This window comes from Pseudophryne corroboree, chromosome 12, assembly GCF_028390025.1.
Source record: "Pseudophryne corroboree isolate aPseCor3 chromosome 12, aPseCor3.hap2, whole genome shotgun sequence".
Lineage (NCBI taxonomy): Eukaryota > Metazoa > Chordata > Amphibia > Anura > Myobatrachidae > Pseudophryne > Pseudophryne corroboree.
The window spans coordinates 7,243,730-7,264,147 of NC_086455.1; the positions used below are offsets into that span (position 1 = coordinate 7,243,730).

A 20,418-nucleotide genomic window follows, 5' to 3' on the forward strand; every position below is an offset into this window, starting at 1 on the left:
GAGGGGGACAAACGAGCTTTAAATGAATCAATATTAGACGTGTTTCTATAGGCAATGACGTATTTACAGTAATGTTAACATTTTATTTGTATTTTATTTTAATAAATACTACAAAAAATATTAGTAAGGTTGTATAAAGAATTGTGGTGGATTGTCCACAATCAGAGCGCAGCAATGCACGTTACAAGTGTCGCATGTAGAATTAGGAGCCTCAGTGGTGAAGGCCTCCAAGCCACGTGTGCAAGAATCCAAGTTGTGCAGGCAGCACGCCGAGCGACACAATCACAGTGAAAGGCTTCGGTTCCTGCACTCCGGGGTCAAGCAGTGATCACATTATTGATGACGTAGAGATGTATCCTGTTTCTTCAATATGGCTCCACAGCTGAGGGTCTCTACAGATCAGCTGCCAAGCAGCGGATAAATGTTTTTGACTCTCCCAAGATGGCCGCTGTGCACGGATGTCCATAGTGATCTGATATTAGAATTGACCCAAGGTATTGTCAGCCGAGCATTCTTTCCCGCAGCCCATAAAGGGATCAGGGAGGCAGAAAAGCGTTCTGTTGGACCATGGGACACAGGAGAGTAACTAAGCGACCTCTGGACTGACCTATGTATCTCCAGACACTTATGAAGAATAACCCCATAGGTGAGTTAAGTCTGTCCCAGCGGAAGGACATTTCGAACTTGACCCAAGTGTCCCAACATTCCGGTGTGTTCCTAGAATTGTGCCCGTAGCTCTCAAGCCAAGAGTGAAGACACTACTTGACCAGCATGAAACAGGCAGCCATATTGCACCTGGGACAGAACAGACTGACCGGCTAAGCCATACGGTCACTGTGGCAACACCTAAATAGCTTAGAGTATGTACCTATCCGTATTCTTACATAAAGCACTGTGGAGACCTGATTATACTGTATGATGTCACAATTGGAGGGTGACTTACACAAGCTGCCCAAGGCTTAAGCTTTGACTCTGGATGATGCATGAGATGAAACCTTGCTAAGCTAGCTGGAAGAAGACATATGCTATGTGACCACCTATTGGACCCGCTGGGGCACCAAGCATGGCTTAAAATTCTGTTTGGGGTCTCCGTAGCACCTGTGGTCTATCAGCGAAACCATCATAAGCTTGCAAGCACTGTTGCAAAGTAGCAAAACAAAAGACTAACAACTAGTGTGCTCTCAGGTCAGGCCACCCCTAGGTATTGCAACATATAGGGCCTGTATATTAGGATATCCAATATCTTGAGACGGCCAGGTCCTTATTCACTAATCTGCATTATAGGGACATAGGATTGTCTTCAGGTTAGAAGCTGAGCACCTGTGTCCCAGATCTTTTCCTCCGAGAGAAGCTTCATCCATTAATAGTATATATTACTGTGCGCAGAGCAGCAGGAAGAATATACAAAGCAGCTTACAAGTTCAACATTGTGAAAGTGATTGAAGAGCTCTTGGTGTTTGAATGTAGAGGACTTCATTTACAGAGTGCACTCAAGGCACACTGCGGCATGCCTGGCTTTTACGCTGATATGCCTGGATGGTCCACACATCAAGGTGTCCAGGGTTCCTGTACTCAGATCCAGGGATAGTTAATGATATGATGCTGGCAGCTAGCGATAATGTACTTCTTATATGCACCATCACATTCAGTCAATTAACTGTTTATCAAGTGCTTTGTGAATTTCTGGATTCCAAGAGTCTGAGCTAAAATATTCTCAATGGGAAGGTCGCTCGTGCTGCAAAAGCCCGCACCGAGGGTGCTATATTCGGAAGCAAACCTGCCATTGTCAGTTTGTGAGCCGAGAATTTTGAAGCTCTCAGTAAAGTAGAACAAACTTCCCAAAAGGGTCAGGTTCTTTACTGAGGCTATCTTCTGATGGAATGCCATTATTGGCAGTAAGGAATAAAAACTCTGCACTTATCTTCATAGTTTTTGATACTGAACTAGCTAAAGAGTTGGCTAAAGTAAAATAGGCCCCAACCAACCACCCAGACTGAGCTGAAATCTATTTCTGGAGTTTGTGGGTACCATCAATGGTTTATTGTTGGGAAACTGTAAGATGGCAGGTTCTCTAATAAACATGTTGGCAGAAGCCCCTGGGGAGAATATAGGATCATCCAAACCAGATTAGGCACCTTCAAGGAGAGATGGATGTTTGTCAGGCAGAAAGTTTACCTGTGGATCAAGAAAAGTTCACAGGGGCTCCATCACAGGCCTATGTCAAGCATCCATGCAGAGTAGCCTTGGGGTCTGAAGCCTGTGTCTTCCTGAGCCCTGACAAAAAGGTCTGCCCTGTCAAATTGTAGTTTCCATTTGGGAAATGATCTGTTGTAGATAATGATAAAAGTATTTGTGGACCAGACTGGCAATAATCCATCTCTCTGTGTCACTGTTGGATGATGTTATAATGAGGTACAAATAGTGAACCAGGGACACTGAGGCAAATGACCTTTCAGGGTGACCAATCAGGATGTGGATAAAGGGGCAGACGTTCTAGGTCTACAGTATGTTCTTCATGTGCAGTAGCACCATAGAAACGGCACCATTATCTCTGAAGAGAAGGTAATATCGCTGTCCGGGATTGTTGTCCCACTGCATTACAATCACTGGACATGATTTCCCCAGAAAAGACCTGGTGTCAGCCATGTACCAGAGGCTTTCATAATGACATTTCCCAAATTCTTGTAGAGAGATTTACCACAAGACAATATGACCTGCCTGGAGACATATGGTGCTTGTTGAGTTTTCCCAGAGGTGCTAATAAGAAGCTATTTGGCCACTATGGACCCTATGGAGTGGGGAAACCATATAGAATGGTGCAATAATCAATTTATCTGGCTCTCTGGGTAAGAGAGGTTTTATTTATTTATTTATTTATTTATTTATTTATTTATGTTTGCTCTTCCCAACCAAACCCACTTTGATTGAAGGTGGAACTTTCAAAGTCATCTCATGATGAAGCTTGTGAGTCCTCTGAACCTCGAGAAGTTTCTGCAATTATAAATCCTATATTCATGCTTATTTGGGATTATAAGCATGCTGGCTGAATGAAAATATATGTTTTGACCTTGTGGGAAAGTTCTATGGTGTATGGCTTTATTGAACTTGAAGATTGCATAGTAGGGTTAAAGCCTTGCTCAGGAACCACTAATTTCCAGGTCCACAATTGGCACGTGTGATAAGAGTGTACATGTGACCCTCTGGTTGATTCAAGTAATGTATCCTCAGGTGATAAAAATAGTGGGAGTACCTGGTTTACCTTCCAACTGATATTCCTGCTCAGTCCACTCACTTGCGACATCCAGAGGCCATAGCACTTTGAATTAATGGCAGGACATGTACGAAAAGCAGAGCATCTTAGACGACCCATGTCTGTTTACAATACCACTCTTTTGGGAAAACGTTATGCTATTAGCATGCTGCCCGTTTGCTACTCATTAACTTTGGTCTACAGCTGATTTCTGTAACGGGTTTCCTCCGGAGAGGTGGCCTGCAGAAGATGACAAATTCAATAATGTCTGTCATCATTTTTCTCATGTTATGGTTTTGTGCTGTTTGTTCCGCTTACTGGGTAGGAAGACATTTTACCATTGGGAGAATATAAGGACTTATACTATTGCCACCTCATAGCTCCAAAGCTGGGAGTACAGGCTGACCTGTAGAAGATAAAAATGGCCACAACATCCATTGATGTCACCACACTTGCCCTCCACATTGGCTTCCAGGAACTCCCTCTCCAAAGCCAATGAAGGGTTCAAAGAGACAGGAAGGCCAACGCCTGGTCTACTGGACCAAGACGAGCAAGAGATCTGCTCCCTCTCAGCAACTTATAGACCAGAGGCCTGCTTTCTTGTGGGTCTCCAAATGCGGTTGTGAGATAGGTAAAGAGGTATAATATTTGGAGCTAGCTAGGTTAGTGGACCTTAACTGTTATAAGGAAATTACACTGTAATGTAGGGAGACAGAACTGTCTTCAGGTTAGTTGCTGTGTACCTGCTCCAGGAGCTTTCCCTGGGTCTCTACAAAAACAAACAAACAAAAAGCTTCAACCCTTAATAGTATATTTTACAATACACAGTGCAGCACGGGGGTTATACAAGCGGCTAACAGACTATGAAAGTGATTGAGGAGCTCTCATTGCTAGATGGTAGAGAAGGCCAATGCTCCCAGGACCATGCCTTGGTATTGTACTGGGTATCGGGACTCTGGGTCGACAGTGTCTAGGTCGACTCACATTAGGTCAACACCCATTGGTCAACAGTGAGTAGGTCGACACAGGAAATAGGTCGACACTGCCATTAGGTCGACATAGAAAGAATGAGTTTTTCACTTTTTTATTTTATTTTTTTTTTAACTTTTTCATACTTTACGATCTACGTGGACTACAATTGGGAATGGTAACCTTGCTCGATGCATGGCGACCGAAGTGAACCATGAGAGGGGACATGGTGCACTAATCAGGGTTCCCGGTCACTTTACGAAGAAAACGACACAAAAAAACCATAAAAAAACTCATGTCGACCTTTTTCAAAGTTGACCTTGTTCATGTCTACCTAATGGCAGTGTCTGTCTATTTCCTGTGTCGACCTACTGACTGTCGACCAATAGGTGTTGACCTAATGTGTGTGTCAACCTAGACACTGTCGACCCTGAGTCCCATACCCTTGTACCGATGTGCCTGAATTCTCTGTCCAGATCACTGCGAGGTGCTCTCCCCTCTCTGGTAACCCTTCCGCAACATAAAAGTGTGCCAAGGTTTACTGAGCAATAGATACTATTCATTTTTCCTCCTAAAATACTGCTCGGCTGTACCTGATTTACGGCTTACACGCACCGTGAGCATGAGGGGACAGCCGGACTGTCTTTTTGTGCGACAAAAACATTCCATTTCATCACTCGGCCTGCCCTTAGAGCTTCAGCGTTTGATAAAAGGCTCCTGTTCTCAGACCCAGCGATAGCTAACCGTGAGCTGCCTGCTGCTACTCATAACGTACATGTTGCATGTGCCATCGTATTAAATACGTTGAGTTTCTTAATTAGCTCCAAAGAATATCATAGTAGGGAAGACAATGGCATTACACAAGCCCATGGTAGGTGGAGGTGCGGATGCTACATTGTCCATCGCTCCCAAAACCAGCAGAGGTTCAGTGCTCCTTTTTATCCAACCTACACGTAGCCAGTCAAGCTCTACGCTGCCAATAACCGATGCGATCCAATCCAGTTGAATTGTACTTTTACCTGGATCCGAGAAGCCCGCACACGCCGTATTTTGGTTGACCTGGCCAAACAAAGGTCTCTCCCAGTGTTTAGCCGGCATTGCTAGTATTTTAAACCCCATTCCTGACCTGCACCTCCAATCCATGAGCTTGGTAAACCGGGACTGACAATCAGTTGGTATAGAAGAACATTTTGGTGTTGGCTGTACCCACCCCTGCTCACCTCTCGCAGACACGCACAGTCCAAGCTGCGATAATCCACAAGGAGATGCTGAACACCAGCAGCACAGTGCCGGGGCAGATGGTCATCAGAGTCTTCATGACGAAGCGGGTGTTGAAGTTGATCTTGTTGAGCGCCCCGATGCTGCGGGACGAGGCGTCCGTGAAAAGTTTACTGTGCAACAGCATGACCCGAGCTATCAAGTAGAGGCGTAGGAACATGGGGATGGAGAGTATAATGTCCACGTCGGCCTCAGCCTGGGAGGGCGTGTAGGAGAAGGCCAGGCGGGCGTTCCAGAAGAACTTGTACTCGCCAGGGATGGGGTGTATGGCGCAGATGAGCAGCTCCAGGCTGATGTAGAATATCCGCTCGTAGGTCATGGCGATCCTCCAGTCGTCTGCACCGTTGTCAATGACAAATAACTGGAGGACAATGACAAGAGAAAAAGTCACTGTTAATGTAGAAATGACATAACTCAGAGAATGACAAAGCCTAGAACATACATTAAATGAGATAAAACTGCTCTGTATAAATCAAAGCCTCCTTTTATTTCAGATCTATATATGGCCGAGGCATCTTGGCCGCGCTTCATAAACCCTTTGTGATGCTGCAATCTCTGCGTTCTCCCGTTCATCTTTTCTGTTCCCTTCCTGAGTCCGTGTTGTTGGGCTCCCGTCATCTACATTCAAAGAGAACGCTATACATTTTCTTTCATTCATTTCCCCTAATTGGTGCTCCAATTGATGCAAGTTTTTGTTTGCCTTTCCCAGTGGCAATCTTCTGTCATTTTCCCGCACACCGCTCTGGGATACGAGGAAAAATGAGTGAAGATATTGGCCGCGGAGTCGACCGTTCTAGAGGGGTGTGGCTCATAGGGCCGACAGTGTCTAGGTCAACCAAGTTTGTATTGGTCGACATGGTCTCTAGATCGACAGGATTTCCTGGTCGACAGGGTCTAGGCCGACAGGGTCTATGTCAACAGGTCAAAAGGTTGACATGAGTTTTTATGGTTTTTTTGTGTTGTTTTTTTCCGTACAGTGACCGGGAACCCCAATTAATGCACCGTGTCCCCTTGCATTGGCAAGCGAAAGGTTACTATTCCCAATCGTAGTCTGCGTGGATCGTTAAGTATGAAAAAAGTAAAAGATTTTTTTTCCAAAACTCATGTCGACCTTTTGACCTGTCGACTTAGAACATGTCGACCTAGAGAGCACATCCCGTTCTAGAGGCACTCTTTCGCACATCACTAGTTATTGAACATAGTAATCTGGGGCTCCCCCTTCCCTATTCAGTTCCATAGGACTGTGGCTCCCTAAATCTAACCCCAACTGGCTTGAAGTCTCCTAGGTAACAAAAGCAGGCATGACCAGTGATGTTGCTACAAGTGTGAATTTATATAAAAGTGAATGCAGATTGAGTTCCCTGGGGCATTTCAGCAGCCGTCTAGTCGGCAGTGGAACCGTTGCGTCCCACATGTCAGTATTTGCCTTATGTTGCAGCCTGAGGTTGCGTTTATACAGTGATTCCACTACAGTGTCAGGTGGGGACAGTTTATATGGGGATTTTTCTGATTTACTTTTAATTGTACCTAATTACGGCTGCCTCCTCAAAGCCAAATCGTATATATTCACCAGTTCATAATGTAAGTACTCTTGAAGCCATTCTTTTGTGGAAATGATCTAACGTGCTCATCAAAGCCGTGTTTACACACATGAGCATAATTATGTACATTAATGTGCACAGTGTGTCCCCTGCTCCTTTGTGATGAGGTAACAAAAGAGAGACTGGAACAAATGTACCTTAGGGGAGATGTATGAAACCTTCTAAAGAGTCAAGTGGTTGCCCATAGCAACTCATCAACTTATAGATAGCATTTATCAAGCACATTCTATAAAATGAGAGGTAAAAAAAAAAAAAAACAGAAGTAGGAGAAGTACATTAGTAGAGGTAGAAAAGGGGAGGACAGACAGTAGTGTGGAAGGACGACCAATGGTAGGGGAGGACGGCCAATAGTAAGATGTCAGTCAGTAGTAGGGGAGGTCGGACAGAAGTAGGGGAGGACAGCCTGTAGAAGGAGAGGATGGCCAATAGGGGAGGACAGCCAGTAGTAGTTGAGGACACCCTGTAGAGGTGAAGGACAACCAGTAGTAGGACAAGACGTCAGTAGTAGGGGAGGACAGCCAGTAGAAAGACAGGATGGGCAGTAGTAGGGGAGGACAGCTAATAGTAGGGGACAACTTCTAGTAGTAGTCGAGGACAGCCAGTAGTAGGGGAAGACAGCCTGTAGAAGGGGAGAGCAGCTAGTAGTAGGGGGGGAACAGTCAGTAGTAGAGGAGGTCGGACAGAAGTAGGGGAGGACAGCCTGTAGAAGGAGAGGATGGCCAATAGGGGAGGACAGCCAGTAGTAGTTGAGGACACCCTGTAGAGGTGAAGGACAGCCAGTAGTAGGACAGGACGTCAGTAGTAGGGGAGGACAGCCAGTAGATGTACAGGACGGCCAGTAGTAGGGGAGAACTGCTAGTAGTAGGTGAGGACAGCCTGTAGAAGGGGGGAGGAGCTAGTAGTAGGGGAGGACAGCCAAAAGTAGGGGAGGATGGGCAATAGGGGAGGATAGCCAGTAGTAGTTGAGAACACCCTATAGAAGTGAAAGACAGACAGTAGTAAGGGAGGATGCCAGTAGCAGCACAGGACGTCAGTAGTAGGGGAGGACAGCCAGTAGAAGGACAGGACGGCTAGTAATAGGGGAGGACAGCCTGTAGAAGTGAAGAGCAGCTAGTAGTAGGGGAGGACTGCTAATAGTAGGAAGTCAGTCAGTAGTAGGGGAGGTCGGACAGAAGTAGGGGAGGATGGCAAATAGGGGAGGACAGCCAGTAGTAGTTGAGGACACCCTGTAGAAGTGAAGGACAGCCACTAGTAGGGGAGGATGCCAGTAGTAGGACAGGATGTCAGTAGTAGTCCAGGACGGCCAGTAGTAGGGGAGAACTGCTAGTAGTAGGGGAGGACAGCCTGTAGAAGGGGAGAGCAGCTACTAGTAGGGGAGGACAGCCAATAGTAGGAGGTCAGTCAGTAGTAGGGGAGGTTGGACAGAAGTAGTGGAGGATGTCCAGTAGTAGTTGAGGACACCCTGTAGACGTAAAGGACAGCCATTAGTAGGACAGGACACCCAGTAGTAGGACAGGACGTCAGTAGAAGGACAGGACGGCCAGTAGTAGGGGAAGACTGCCTGTGGAAGGGGAGAGCAGCCAGTAGAAGTGGAGGATAGCATGTAGAAGGGGAGAGCAGCCAGTAGTAGGGGAGAGCAGCCAGTAGGTGAGGACAGCCAGTAGAAGGGGAAGAGCAGCTAGTAGTAGGGGAGGATAGCCTGTAGAAGGGGAGAGCAGCCAGTAGTAGGGGAGGATAGCCTGTAGAAGGAGAGAGCAACCAGTAGTAGGGTAGTACAGCCTGTAGAAGGGGAAGATAGCCTGTAGAAGGGGAGAGCAGCCAGTAGAAGGGGAGGATAGCCTGTAGAAGGAGAGAGCAACCAGTAGTAGGGGAGGACAGCATGTAGAAGGGGAGAGCAGCTAGTAGAAGGGGATGATAGCCTGTAGAAGGGGAGAGCAGCCAGTAGTAGGAGAGGATAGCCTGTAGAAAGGGAGGATAGCCTGTAGAAAGGGAGGATAGCCTGTAGAAGGAGAGAGCAGCCAGTAGTAGGGGAGGACAGCCTGTAGAAGGGGAGAGCAGCCAGTAGTAGGGGAGGACAGCCTGTAGAAGGGGAGAGCAGCCAGTAGTAGGGGAGGACAGCCTGTAGAAAGGAAGGATAGCCTGTAGAAGGGGAGAGCAGCCAGTAGAAGGGGAGGATAGCCTGTAGAAGGGGAGAGCAGCCAGTAGTAGGGGAGGACAGCCTGTAGAAGGGGAGAGCAGCCAGTAGTAGGGGAGGATAGCCTGTAGAAGGGGAGAGCAGCCAGTAGAAGTGGAGGATAGCCTGTAGAAGGGGAGAGCAGCCAGTAGAAGGGGAGGATAGCCTGTAGAAGAAGAGAGCAATCAGTAGTAGGGGAGGACAGCCTGTAGAAGGGGAGAGCAGCCAGTAGTAGGGGAGGACAGCCTGTAGAAAGGGAGGATAGCCTGTAGAAGGGGAGAGCAGCCAGTAGTAGGGGAGGACAGCCTGTAGAAAGGGAGGATAGCCTGTAGAAGGGGAGAGCAGCCAGTAGGTAAGAACAGCAAGTAGTAGGGGAGGATAGCCTGTAGAAGGGGAGAGCAACCAGTAGAATGGGAGAGCAGCCAGTAGAAGGGGAGAGCAGCCAGTAGTAGGGGAGGACAGCCTGTAGAAGGGGAGAGCAGCCAGTAGTAGGGGAGGATAGCCTGTAGAAGGGGAGAGCAGTCAGTAGTAGGGGAGGATAGCCTGTAGAAGGGGAGAGCAGCCAGTAGTAGGGGAGGACAGCCTGTAGAAGGGGAGAGCAGCCAGTAGTAGGGGAGGACAGCCTGTAGAAGGGGAGAGCAGCCAGTAGTAGGGGAGGATAGCCTGTAGAAGGGGAGAGCAGCCAGTAGTAGGGGAGGACAGCCTATAGAAGGGGAGAACAGCCAGTAGTAGGGGAGGACAGCCTGTAGAAAGGGAGGATAGCCTGTAGAAGGGGAGAGCAGCCAGTAGAAGGGGAGGATAGCCTGTAGAAGGAGAGAGCAGCCAGTAGTAGGGGAGGACAGCCTGTAGAAGGGGAGAGCAGCCAGTAGTAGGGGAGAGCAGCCTGTAGAAGGGGAGAGCAGCCAGTAGTAGGGGAGGACAGCCTGTAGAAGGGGAGAGCAGCCAGTAGGTGAGGACAGCCAGTAGTAGGGGAGGACAGCCTGTAGAAGGGGAAGAGCAGCTAGTAGTAGGGGAGGATAGCCTGTAGAAGGGGGGAGAGCAGCCAGTAGTAGGGGAGGACAGCCTGTAGAAGGGGAGAGCAGCCAGTAGTAGGGGAGGACAGCCTGTAGAAGGGGAGAGCAGCCAGTAGGTGAGGACAGCCAGTAGTAGGGGAGGACAGCCTGTAGAAGGGGAAGAGCAGCTAGTAGTAGGGGAGGATAGCCTGTAGAAGGGGAGAACAGCCAGTAGTAGGGGAGGACAGCCTGTAGAAAGGGAGGATAGCCTGTAGAAGGGGAGAGCAGCCAGTAGAAGGGGAGGATAGCCTGTAGAAAGGGAGGATAGCCTGTAGAAGGAGAGAGCAGCCAGTAGTAGGGGAGGACAGCCTGTAGAAGGGGAGAGCAGCCAGTAGTAGGGGAGGACAGCCTGTAGAAGGGGAGAGCAGCCAGTAGGTGAGGACAGCCAGTAGTAGGGGAGGACAGCCTGTAGAAGGGGAAGAGCAGCTAGTAGTAGGGGAGGATAGCCTGTAGAAGGGGGGAGCCGCCAGTAGTAGGGGAGGATAGCTTGAAGAAGGGGAGAGCAGGCAGTACTAGGGGAGGACAGCCTGTAGAAGGGGAGAGCAGCCAGTAGTAGGGGAGGACAGCCTGTAGAAGGGGAGAGCAGGCAGTACTAGGGGAGGACAGCCTGTAGAAGGGGAGAGCAGCCAGTAGGTGAGGACAGCCAGTAGTAGGGGTGGACAGCCTGTAGAAGGGGAGAGCAGCCAGTAGAAGGGGAGGACAGCCTGTAGAAGGGGAGAGCAGCCAGTAGTAGGGGAGGACAGCCTGTAGAAGGGGAGAGCAGCCAGTAGGTGAGGACAGCCAGTAGTAGGGGTGGACAGCCTGTAGAAGGGGAAGAGCAGCTAGTAGTAGGGGAAGATAGCCTGTAGAAGGAGAGAGCAGCCAGTAGTAGGGGAGGACAGCCTGTAGAAGGGGAGAGCAGCCAGTAGGTGAGGACAGCCAGTAGTAGGGGAGGACAGCCTGTAGAAGGGGAGAGCAGCCAGTAGTAGGGGAGGACAGCCTGTAGAAGGGGAGGATAGCCTGTAGAAGGGGAGAGCAGCCAGTAGTAGGGGAGGACAGCCTGTAGAAAGGGAGGATAGCCTGTAGAAGGGGAGAGCAGCCAGTAGAAGGGGTGGATAGCCTGTAGAAGGGGAAAGCAGCCAGTAGTAGGGGAGGACAGCCTGTAGAAAGGGAGGATAGCCTGTAGAAGGGGAGAGCAGCCAGTAGTAGGGGAGGACAGCCTGTAGAAAGGGAGGATAGCCTGTAGAAGGGGAGAGCAGCCAGTAGAAGGGGAGAGCAGCCAGTAGGTGAGGACAGCCAGTAGTAGGGGAGGACAGCCTGTAGAAGGGGAAGAGCAGCTAGTAGTAGGGGAGGATAGCCTGTAGAGGGGGAACCAGTAGTCGAGGAGATCAGCCGGTAGAAGGAGAAGAAGAGTCCTGTCTGTAGATGGACCTCCCCCCACTTCAGGGCACTGGTATGAGTTGAGGTGACATTAGCGCTGTCACACAGCAGATGATATTTGTCTATTACTCTGTATATGGGGGAGATGGTTGACACCACAGAAAGGAGCAATGTACACTACAGCAGCTGGAGAGTTCCTGTCTCTCGGTGTAAATCTTTGGCTCTGACATAACTATCTTCCTCACACAGCCTAATGCACCATTTATACTGCAGTCCTGGCAGCCACTGTACACTTGGCATATTCTCCTTTGTTCTGACATTTCTGCCATTCAGAGGGTTTGTGTTATACCTCCAGAGCTTCTCCTCTGTAAGCGCCCACTCTGCTGCCATTATTTCCCATACAGCATACCTCCTTATTAATAAAGTCTTGTTCCGTGGACAAGAGGCTGCCTGCTGGTAACGGCATGCATTTGTTGAAAGCCTTAGGGGGGAATTGGGAATGGAATGGATGGGCTGCAGTACCCAGACACAGCCAGCAGAGGTGCTGTTATGCCTTTGGATAGATTTCTGTGTTTGAGCTTGATTAATAACAATATATGCAAAATATACAAGAGCAGCTTTCAAATGTCTGTGATCAATAGCTGGCAGCGGTGTATTTTTACTATTGCTGTCCATGCAAAACCTTCCTTTCACAGAGACCAGAAACCATTAATACTGCAATAATAATTTCTGTCATATGCTGTATCCATTGTCTGCCTTTTGGGTGACAAATTGAGGATGTGGAAAGTTACAAAAAAATTGCGCAGAGTCGGACGCGTCGGCGGCTTACTGCGTGTACAGCCGCAGAAGCCTACTAGCTTACTGTGATGTGAGTATCCACCTGTGTATGCCAAATATCATCTGCGGATAGGCGGAATGCCGCCCCATCCACTGTGTTTCCTCCCGCAGCCACAGCTGTTATCAGTAGCACTGGAGCAGAGCCGGCCATAGGCATAGGCAAACTAGGCAATTGCCTAGGGCATCATATTGGTTAGGGCCGCCTCTGCACTGGGGCATTCACCCGCTCCACGCTGGCTGCAATAGGTCCGTCTGACACAGGCATCCCATCTCTGTGCACAATATGGAAGTCAATTTAAACAGCCACGGCGCTCCCGTGACACTTCCATAAGACGGTTCCATGAGTCTGCACAGAGTTAGCGCACAGGAACACTCATTTCACAGAAAGAGTGGCCCAATCACTTCACCTGACTTGTGATCTCCATCCATGTGCGTACTCAACTGATTTGGCGCAGCTGCCAAGAGTGCCGGAGCAGGGCAACATTGTGCACTATGGGGGTAATTCTGACCTGATTGCTGGCTGCAGTTCTTCACAGCGCAGCGATCAGGTCAGAACTGCGCCGCCGCCGCAGTGCGTCGGCACATGGCTGTCGGCGCATGGCTGTCGTCGGCTAGCGATCGCCTCTGCCTGATCGACAAGCAGAGGCGGTCGCTGGAAGGGAGGGGGCGGCACGGCAGCGTTTGCCCGCTGTTTGTGGGTGCAGTCTGGCCAACGCAGGCGTGGCCGGACCATGCGGGCGGCAGGCTGCCGCAGCTGCGTGACGTCACACGCATCCTCTGCGACCCGGGCAGCAACGAGTAGCTCCCGGCCAGCACGCAAAATCTGTGCTTGCCGGGAACTACTCCTGAAGTGCGAAAGCATCGCCGTTGTGCGATGCTTTTGCACTTCAGCGACGGGGCAGGGACTGACACGTGGGGTGGGTAAGCCCTGTGCTGGGCGTCCCCCCGCATGTCCTCAGGATGTACAAGCTGCAGGGTGCGTGCCCGGAGCGTGCAAATGAAAACTGGCTGCAGGGTGTGTTCCAAATGCAGGGGCCGTAGGGTAGCGACAGTGCTGCCCCAAGAGCCTTGCACCCTGGGCAACGGCGCACTCCTAGTTCCGGCCCTGGTCACCGACGTCTCTCTGTGGTGCACGCGCAGTCAGCTGAAGTCCCCAATATCACTCAGAATCAGGCGCCATATCACATCTCCTCTGTGATGTTACCGCTGAGTTCCTGAGGGAGGGGCAGGGAGCTTTGTATTAAATATCTCTTCATAACAGAAATCCAGCTACTGATTTAAGGCCCTAGGGACTCAGCAGAGGGTTCCTATGTGACCAACAGGGCTGACCACAGAGAGCAGTAGCTTGCACTCGGCAGGTTCACATCCAGGGAGAGATGTACTAAGTCTTGCAATGAGATAAAGTACCAGCCAATTAGCTCCTAACTGTCAGGTTACAGGCTGTATTTGAACAATGACAGTTGGGAGCTGATTGCTTGGTACATTATCTCTCTTCAGGGCTTAGTACATATGCCCCATCATGTCTTGGCTCCCGGCAAGGTACGAGCGCAAGTAACTGTGGGTCTGCGGATATTACCAGGACGTCTACCTATAGATCTGCAGATGTTACAAGCTAGTAATAAGCCTGCATTGTGGGTTCGCTGTCCCTTTAAAGCACAAGTGGCTGTTGAATTTCTTGCTTGGGAGAGAGAGAAAGTTCATTGAACAGATCCAGCCGGATGGGGTTACCATGGGAACTACCTTAAAGTCCAACACTTGTCTAATTAGGATCCCGGAGGACCGAGGACACAGCACCCCTCACGGACAATGGCGCCAAGTGCAGGGACCACAGACACTAAAGTGGAAGGTGGGCGCTGCTTAACCATGTTTATGTGTGTGTGCTTTCCAGCCATGTCTTTGTATCATCAGGCAGAGTTGCTTATACTGGCGGCACAGAGAGCACACAGGACGCAGGTTACCCCTCCGCCCTGAAGCGTTCTGCCCCTTTGCAGACAATGCAGCGTGTAACATTGCAGCATCTCTCCCCGTCCCCCGGATACATGCTTTGCAAACATGTTTTAATCCCATGTTTTAATCCCTTCAGTCACACCAACATCACTCTCCAGATTCCGCCTGTGCCGCAGGATCCCTGCGCTGTTCCACCCTTGGCGGCGGCTCCTATGGGTAATAGTGTTCATCTCCTCTCACAGCACTTAACAATCCATTTAAGAAATTACTCTCATCCAGCCGTGTCCCTGACGAGGAATATTTACAACTTTTTCCCGGCCTAATCAACATCGGTGCCAGAACAACATGAAACAAATGTACCTGAAGGCCCTCATTCCGAGTTGATCGGTCGCAAGGCGAATTTAGCAGAGTTACACACGCTAAGCCGCCGCCTACTGGGAGTGAATCTTAGCTTCTTAAAATTGCGACCGATGTATTCGCAATATTGCGATTACTAACTACTTAGCAGTTTCAGAGTAGCTCCAGACTTACTCTGCCTGTGCGATCAGTTCAGTGCTTGTCGTTCCTGGTTGACGTCACAAACACACCCAGCGTTCGCCCAGGCACTCCCACCGTTTCTCCGGCCACTCCTGCGTTTTTTCCGGAAACGGTAGCGTTTTCAGCCACACGCCCCTGAAACGCCGTGTTTCCGCCCAGTAACACCCATTTCCTGTCAATCACATTACGATCGCCGGAGCGAAGAAAAAGCCGTGAGTAAAAATACTTTCTTCATAGTAAAGTTACTTGGCGCAGTCGCAGTGCGAACTTTGCGCATGCGTACTAAGCGGATTTTCACTGCGATGCGATGAAAAAGAACGAGCGAACAACTCGGAATGAGGGCCGAAATACGGTAAATAATATAACTCATCCAGGTTATTTATTTGGGGGGTTTTGCAGGGGAATTCAGCTGTAGAGGGTTATAATAATGTGGAAATATGGGCTAAAACCTGGGAGACGGCATCTCATGGCGTAGCCGCGTGGCGCACTCTTCCTGCGAGCGGTGATTGTTGCGCAGACAGAGCTGAAATTGGTTTATTGGCAGCATGTGGACGCAGAGCTGTTCAATTTCCTCCTACAGATGGCCGGTAATATGTCCAGGCCTAATGTCTCTCTAAGTGCACTCGCACATTTATCTCAGCCTCACTTACATCCTCTCCTATGCCTGATAAAACTATTAGTATTCTCATATCATCCCGGCATCATCTCCCTGCAACGGCCTGTGCATATATCTGCCACTCCGCCATCTTGCGCCGCAAACGAGCCCTGGCATAAACCTAGGTGCGCTGCTCGTGTTCACTAACGGCTCTGTCCCTTTCCTGGCAGGACCATCCACGGTCAGCAGCATCTGAAGCACCTCCTGTTCACCTTGGCGATTGCAAGGAATACAGACTTGGCTGAGCCCGGACGGGCGAGGGGTGCATTCTCAGTGCGATGGAAGTACCGTGGTAATGGAAATAACTCTCTGCAGGAAATAAACTATGCGGCTGTCCTCAGAATGAGTGATCGCAGTCAAGAAGATATTAATGAAGTCTGGCCGTCGCTCATGAACCGCAGAGGTACTTTATATGCTAGCGTGGGAGCCAGCGATTTCCTAGGCCACGGACGACTTTGGTGCCTAATCTGCACGTGGCTTCTGTACAGGTGCGCAAAAATGGGCCTAACCTGCTGCTCCACCAGTCGTGTCACTTCCGGCCCTCAGCGGCCCATATGGCAGTCATATATATAGGATGTGTTTTCCCCTGTGCCCAGAGTCCTCTGATTCCTAAAGAACTATTATACGGCATTATGGTCACCGTGCTGCGATTATGGACCAGTAAATGTTGTACGTCAAGCACCTGCCACCTATTTCTGAAGTGCCGACGCCTTACGTGACCGCTTGACAGATAGTGGTCCGTGACGGGACTCTCTATACCAACATAACATAAATCGCCAGAGACCTACCTCCTATCTCTTTCACACCTACCCCATAATCCCCAACTTCTTATTTGTGTACAAATAAATCCCTCACAGGACGAGCGTAAATCTAAGATGTTCATCCATCCGGAAAGACTGTACAGGCGTCGGCTGAGCCACGGATAGTCCTGTAACAGGTGCAGCGACCGCCACTTAGAGTGCAGGCCTCATGCATACCACAGGAAAAGCCACAACGCTGACACGTGAATGACAGACTGCGCGTTAGAGGCACAGACAGCGCTCAGTTCGTGACTTTGGCCCTGGCCAGAATTCCATCACAGGCATATATAGATGCACAGACGCATTCTGCAGATTATCCCCTTGTTCTGGCTCCTGCGTATAAATAGGCCTGTCCGGTGGGCTATTTGGGGCACTACTACATGTGAGGAAGTCAGCACATACAATGTACCTTTCACGCGCAAGCAAGCTAAGCGGGGCGTGCCGAGGAAAGAGTGACGGCGCTAGTTTGCGTCAGCAGAGTGTGGCACAGCATGAATGCCATAGTGGCTCCTATAAGGGGACACAAGCGGTCATGGTAATTAATGAGCTGCACTTCTGACTAGACATCGTGTCTGTGGCTGGCTGTATAGAGCCGTCCGCTCTGCAAAGAGTTAAATGCGAGGAAGCCGCGCTCTATACAGCCAGTTATTAACCTACCAGGGAGAGCGTTTTACTGAGTATCTGCAAACGCCACTCTCTCCAGGGCAGGCACAATACAGCGGATGACAGCTGCACTGAGAATATCACGTTCAGTGCAACCCTGCACAATGGGTTTTGTTTTTTAGGTTATAAAAAAGTTGAGCCATTTCCAGATGGCTGAACACAGAGGGATATGGAGCTGGGATTTTTCTTTTGCTGCATTGAGTGAATATGTTTAAGTGCAATAAAATCCGATTCCCAGAGTGCTTTATCAGCCGCCCCTCACGCTCCCCGCCACCCTGATGTCTCTCTCCAAGCTTGACGCTGGCTGCCTGTAGGGCTGTCTGACATGGCAGTGATCCCACATCTATACAGTCATCGAGGAGGGATTACAGTGCATGGTGTACAAGGAGGAACCTGGGCCCTCATTCCAAGTTGTTCGCTAGCTGCATTTGTTCGCAGCGCAGCGATCAGGCAAAAAAGCGGCAGTTCTGCGCATGTGTATGAGGCACAATGCGCATGCGCGTCGTATGGGCACAACGAACGATGTAGTTTCACACAAGGTCTAGCGATGCATTTCAGTCGCACTGCTGGCCGCTGAGTGATTGACATGAAGTGGGCATTTCTCTGTGTCAACTGACCGTTTTCAGGGAGTGTTCGGAAAAATGCAGGCGTGGCTGGGTGAACGCAGGGCGTGTTTGTGATGTCAAAACAAAAACTGAACAGTCTGAAGTGATCGTAAGCGCTGAGTAGGTTTTGAGCTACTCAGAAACTGCACAAAAAAACTTTGTAGCCGCTCTGCGATCCTTTCGTTCGCACTTCTGTTAAGCTAAAATACACTCCCAGAGGGCGGCGGCTTAGCGTTTGCACTGCTGCTAAAAACTGCTAGCGAGCGATCAACTCGGAATGACCCGCTAGTTCCCTTGATAGAGAAGATCCAAGCGTTCTGTAGATGTGGCAGAGAGGGGGTTACTACTAGTGCATTGCACGAATGTCACGGAACAGCAGGATGTGTGAGGCCCAGGTGAGCTGCTACCTTTACCCACAATGCAATGTGACTGCACAAAATGAGGCGGCACAACATGCAAACCACCATGAAGGATAGCGGGGGGGGAGGGGGGGGGGGTGATTAATAATTAGAACATGCTTATTATATCCAAATGAGTCATGTCTCTTTTCTTGTCCTCTGAAAGTGTGTTTCCCTGTTTTCTGTTCCTGCCCACATACTGTACATTATCCTGGGGATGACTTTATAAAAAATATGGCAGCGTGTGGTGTGCAACTTCCAAATGAGTATCTTCATAAACAGCGCTATTCTCTGCCTGTCAGATCTAAGGATGGGAAGTCACTTTGAATATAAATCTGACCCTTGCAACGGATCTTAGGCCGCCCTGCCTCTGTGCGCGATTCACTTCTCGCTGTCAGAAATCCTGCGTGAAACGACTGAACGACCTGGCAGAGTGGCACCGCAGGCTCATCTCGTGGCCTCTACGCAGGGTGCCACGCCTTCCAGAATCTGCATGTTTCCTGTTGAAGTGGAGGAGAAACGCTTGCATCGCTGGATAAAAGTGGATAATTTGCCTTTTAATGCTGCACACCTACGCCACAATGTGCAGGGTGGTGCGGCATAGAAGGATATCCTGTTCCCCAGTTGTACGGTATTAGGAATCTGGTCTCGGCGGGATGGCTTTATGCTCGGAGCTGTGTCAGAACAATCTAATACTAGAATTAGCTATTTCTGAGAAATCCTTTTATATAACGGCGGCATTGTGCGGGGTCGTGGGTGAGCGCAGTTGGTCGGGGCCTACGCCTGCTCTGTTGTGTGAGAATGAAAGGACACAGATTTGCAAACACCTCTGTCGCCGGCAGAATGGGCATGATGGAGGAACAGCTGGATCCGCACTGAGAACACGGATACAGGGTTATAAAGTTTGATCGGCCTAGGAACCAAAGCGCAGTATATACAGCCTGTCTGGAGTTATTCCTGCAGTCGTCCATTACTGTAAGGCCAGATAATTAAGGATAACCACATTAACTATTTGCAGCGCTGAATACAGTCACTGTCATTTTTCCCCCTGGCAATAGGGATTTTTTTTTTTTTTTTCACCCATATATTAAAGGGGTTAAAGCTGGCGACGGATATCTCTCGCTGTATGTGAATAGGGCTTCCGTAGTATAAAACTTCACCATGCTTTCAGTTGCTGCCTTTAAAATTACTGCAGCTTTAAAAAAATACTGGCGAGACTTGTCAGAGCCGCGCTAATGGCAACCTCTTGCAGGCAATTCAATCCCCCCCTCCCCCCTTTTTATTTAAGAAACAACTGAAACTGGGGCTCACAGCTCAGGGCCCAATCAGATCTGATCACCATGTGCAGTGCAGGTGGGGCAGATGTAACATGTGCAGAGAGAGTTAGATTTGGGTGGGGTGTGTTCAAATTGAAATCTAAATTGCAGTGTAAAAATAAAGCAGCCAGTATTTACCCTGCACAGAAACAAAATAACACACCCAAATCTAACTCTCTCTGCACACGTTACATCTGCCCCACCTGCACTGCACATGGTTTTGCCCATTAGCTAACAAATTTGCTGCTGCGATCAGATCTGAATTAGGCCCACAGTACAGCAGAACTCATTTTAAACTAAAGTTGATAGCAAACGTCCAATATGTAGGGTTGCACCGAGCAGCAGATTGCCCATCCGTCCCATGTTACAGTAAACTTTTAACTACCCTCAACCCCCGTATTAACGCACACTCATTCACAGGTCACCAGAGACCGTTCCAGCCTCTCCGCCCGCCCCCTCCCGCTCTTATATTACCTCTAGCAGCTCATGAGGGGGGGGGGGGGATACTGATTTACAGGGGAGGCGCGTGCCAGTTCTCTGTGTACTCCACTATTCTGCCAAAAGCCCTGAACCACTGTAGCCTCATCTGATGGATGTTCTTGGCTCGAACCTCTGATTATTAAAAACAGCTCTATTTATAATACCTTTAGCAACAACCTGCCTTTATTTTCCCCTGACTGTGTATGTGTCGTTACTGAACACGCAGAATGTGGGGGAGACAAGACCTTCTCACTTGGGGGGAGATGCATCAAGGCTTGGAGAGAGATAAAGTATCAGGCAATGCGCTCCTAAGTGTCACATTACAGGATGTGCTCGAAAACTTACAACTAGGAGCCCGTTGGTCGGAACGTTGGATGTAATGATTCAGCATGCTGACTGATACGATGCCTCTAGCTATACAATGCAAGGTGTAACAGTGGAATTTCAGCATTTCCAGTCTGGGATAAAGTAAATTACAGATGGAGCCCTGCTCATCTA

At 49.3% G+C, this 20,418-nt stretch overlaps 1 protein-coding gene across 1 annotated transcript in view; it reads right to left on the reverse strand.

Moving 5' to 3' along the window:
• KCNN3 (potassium calcium-activated channel subfamily N member 3) overlaps positions 1–20,418 on the reverse strand; it is a 148,358-nt gene that overhangs the window by 70,658 nt on the left and 57,282 nt on the right. The window contains exon 3 of the mRNA XM_063946852.1: positions 5,440–5,858. Coding sequence (XP_063802922.1) covers positions 5,440–5,858 — 419 coding nt within the window. The remainder of the gene's footprint in view (positions 1–5,439; positions 5,859–20,418) is intronic.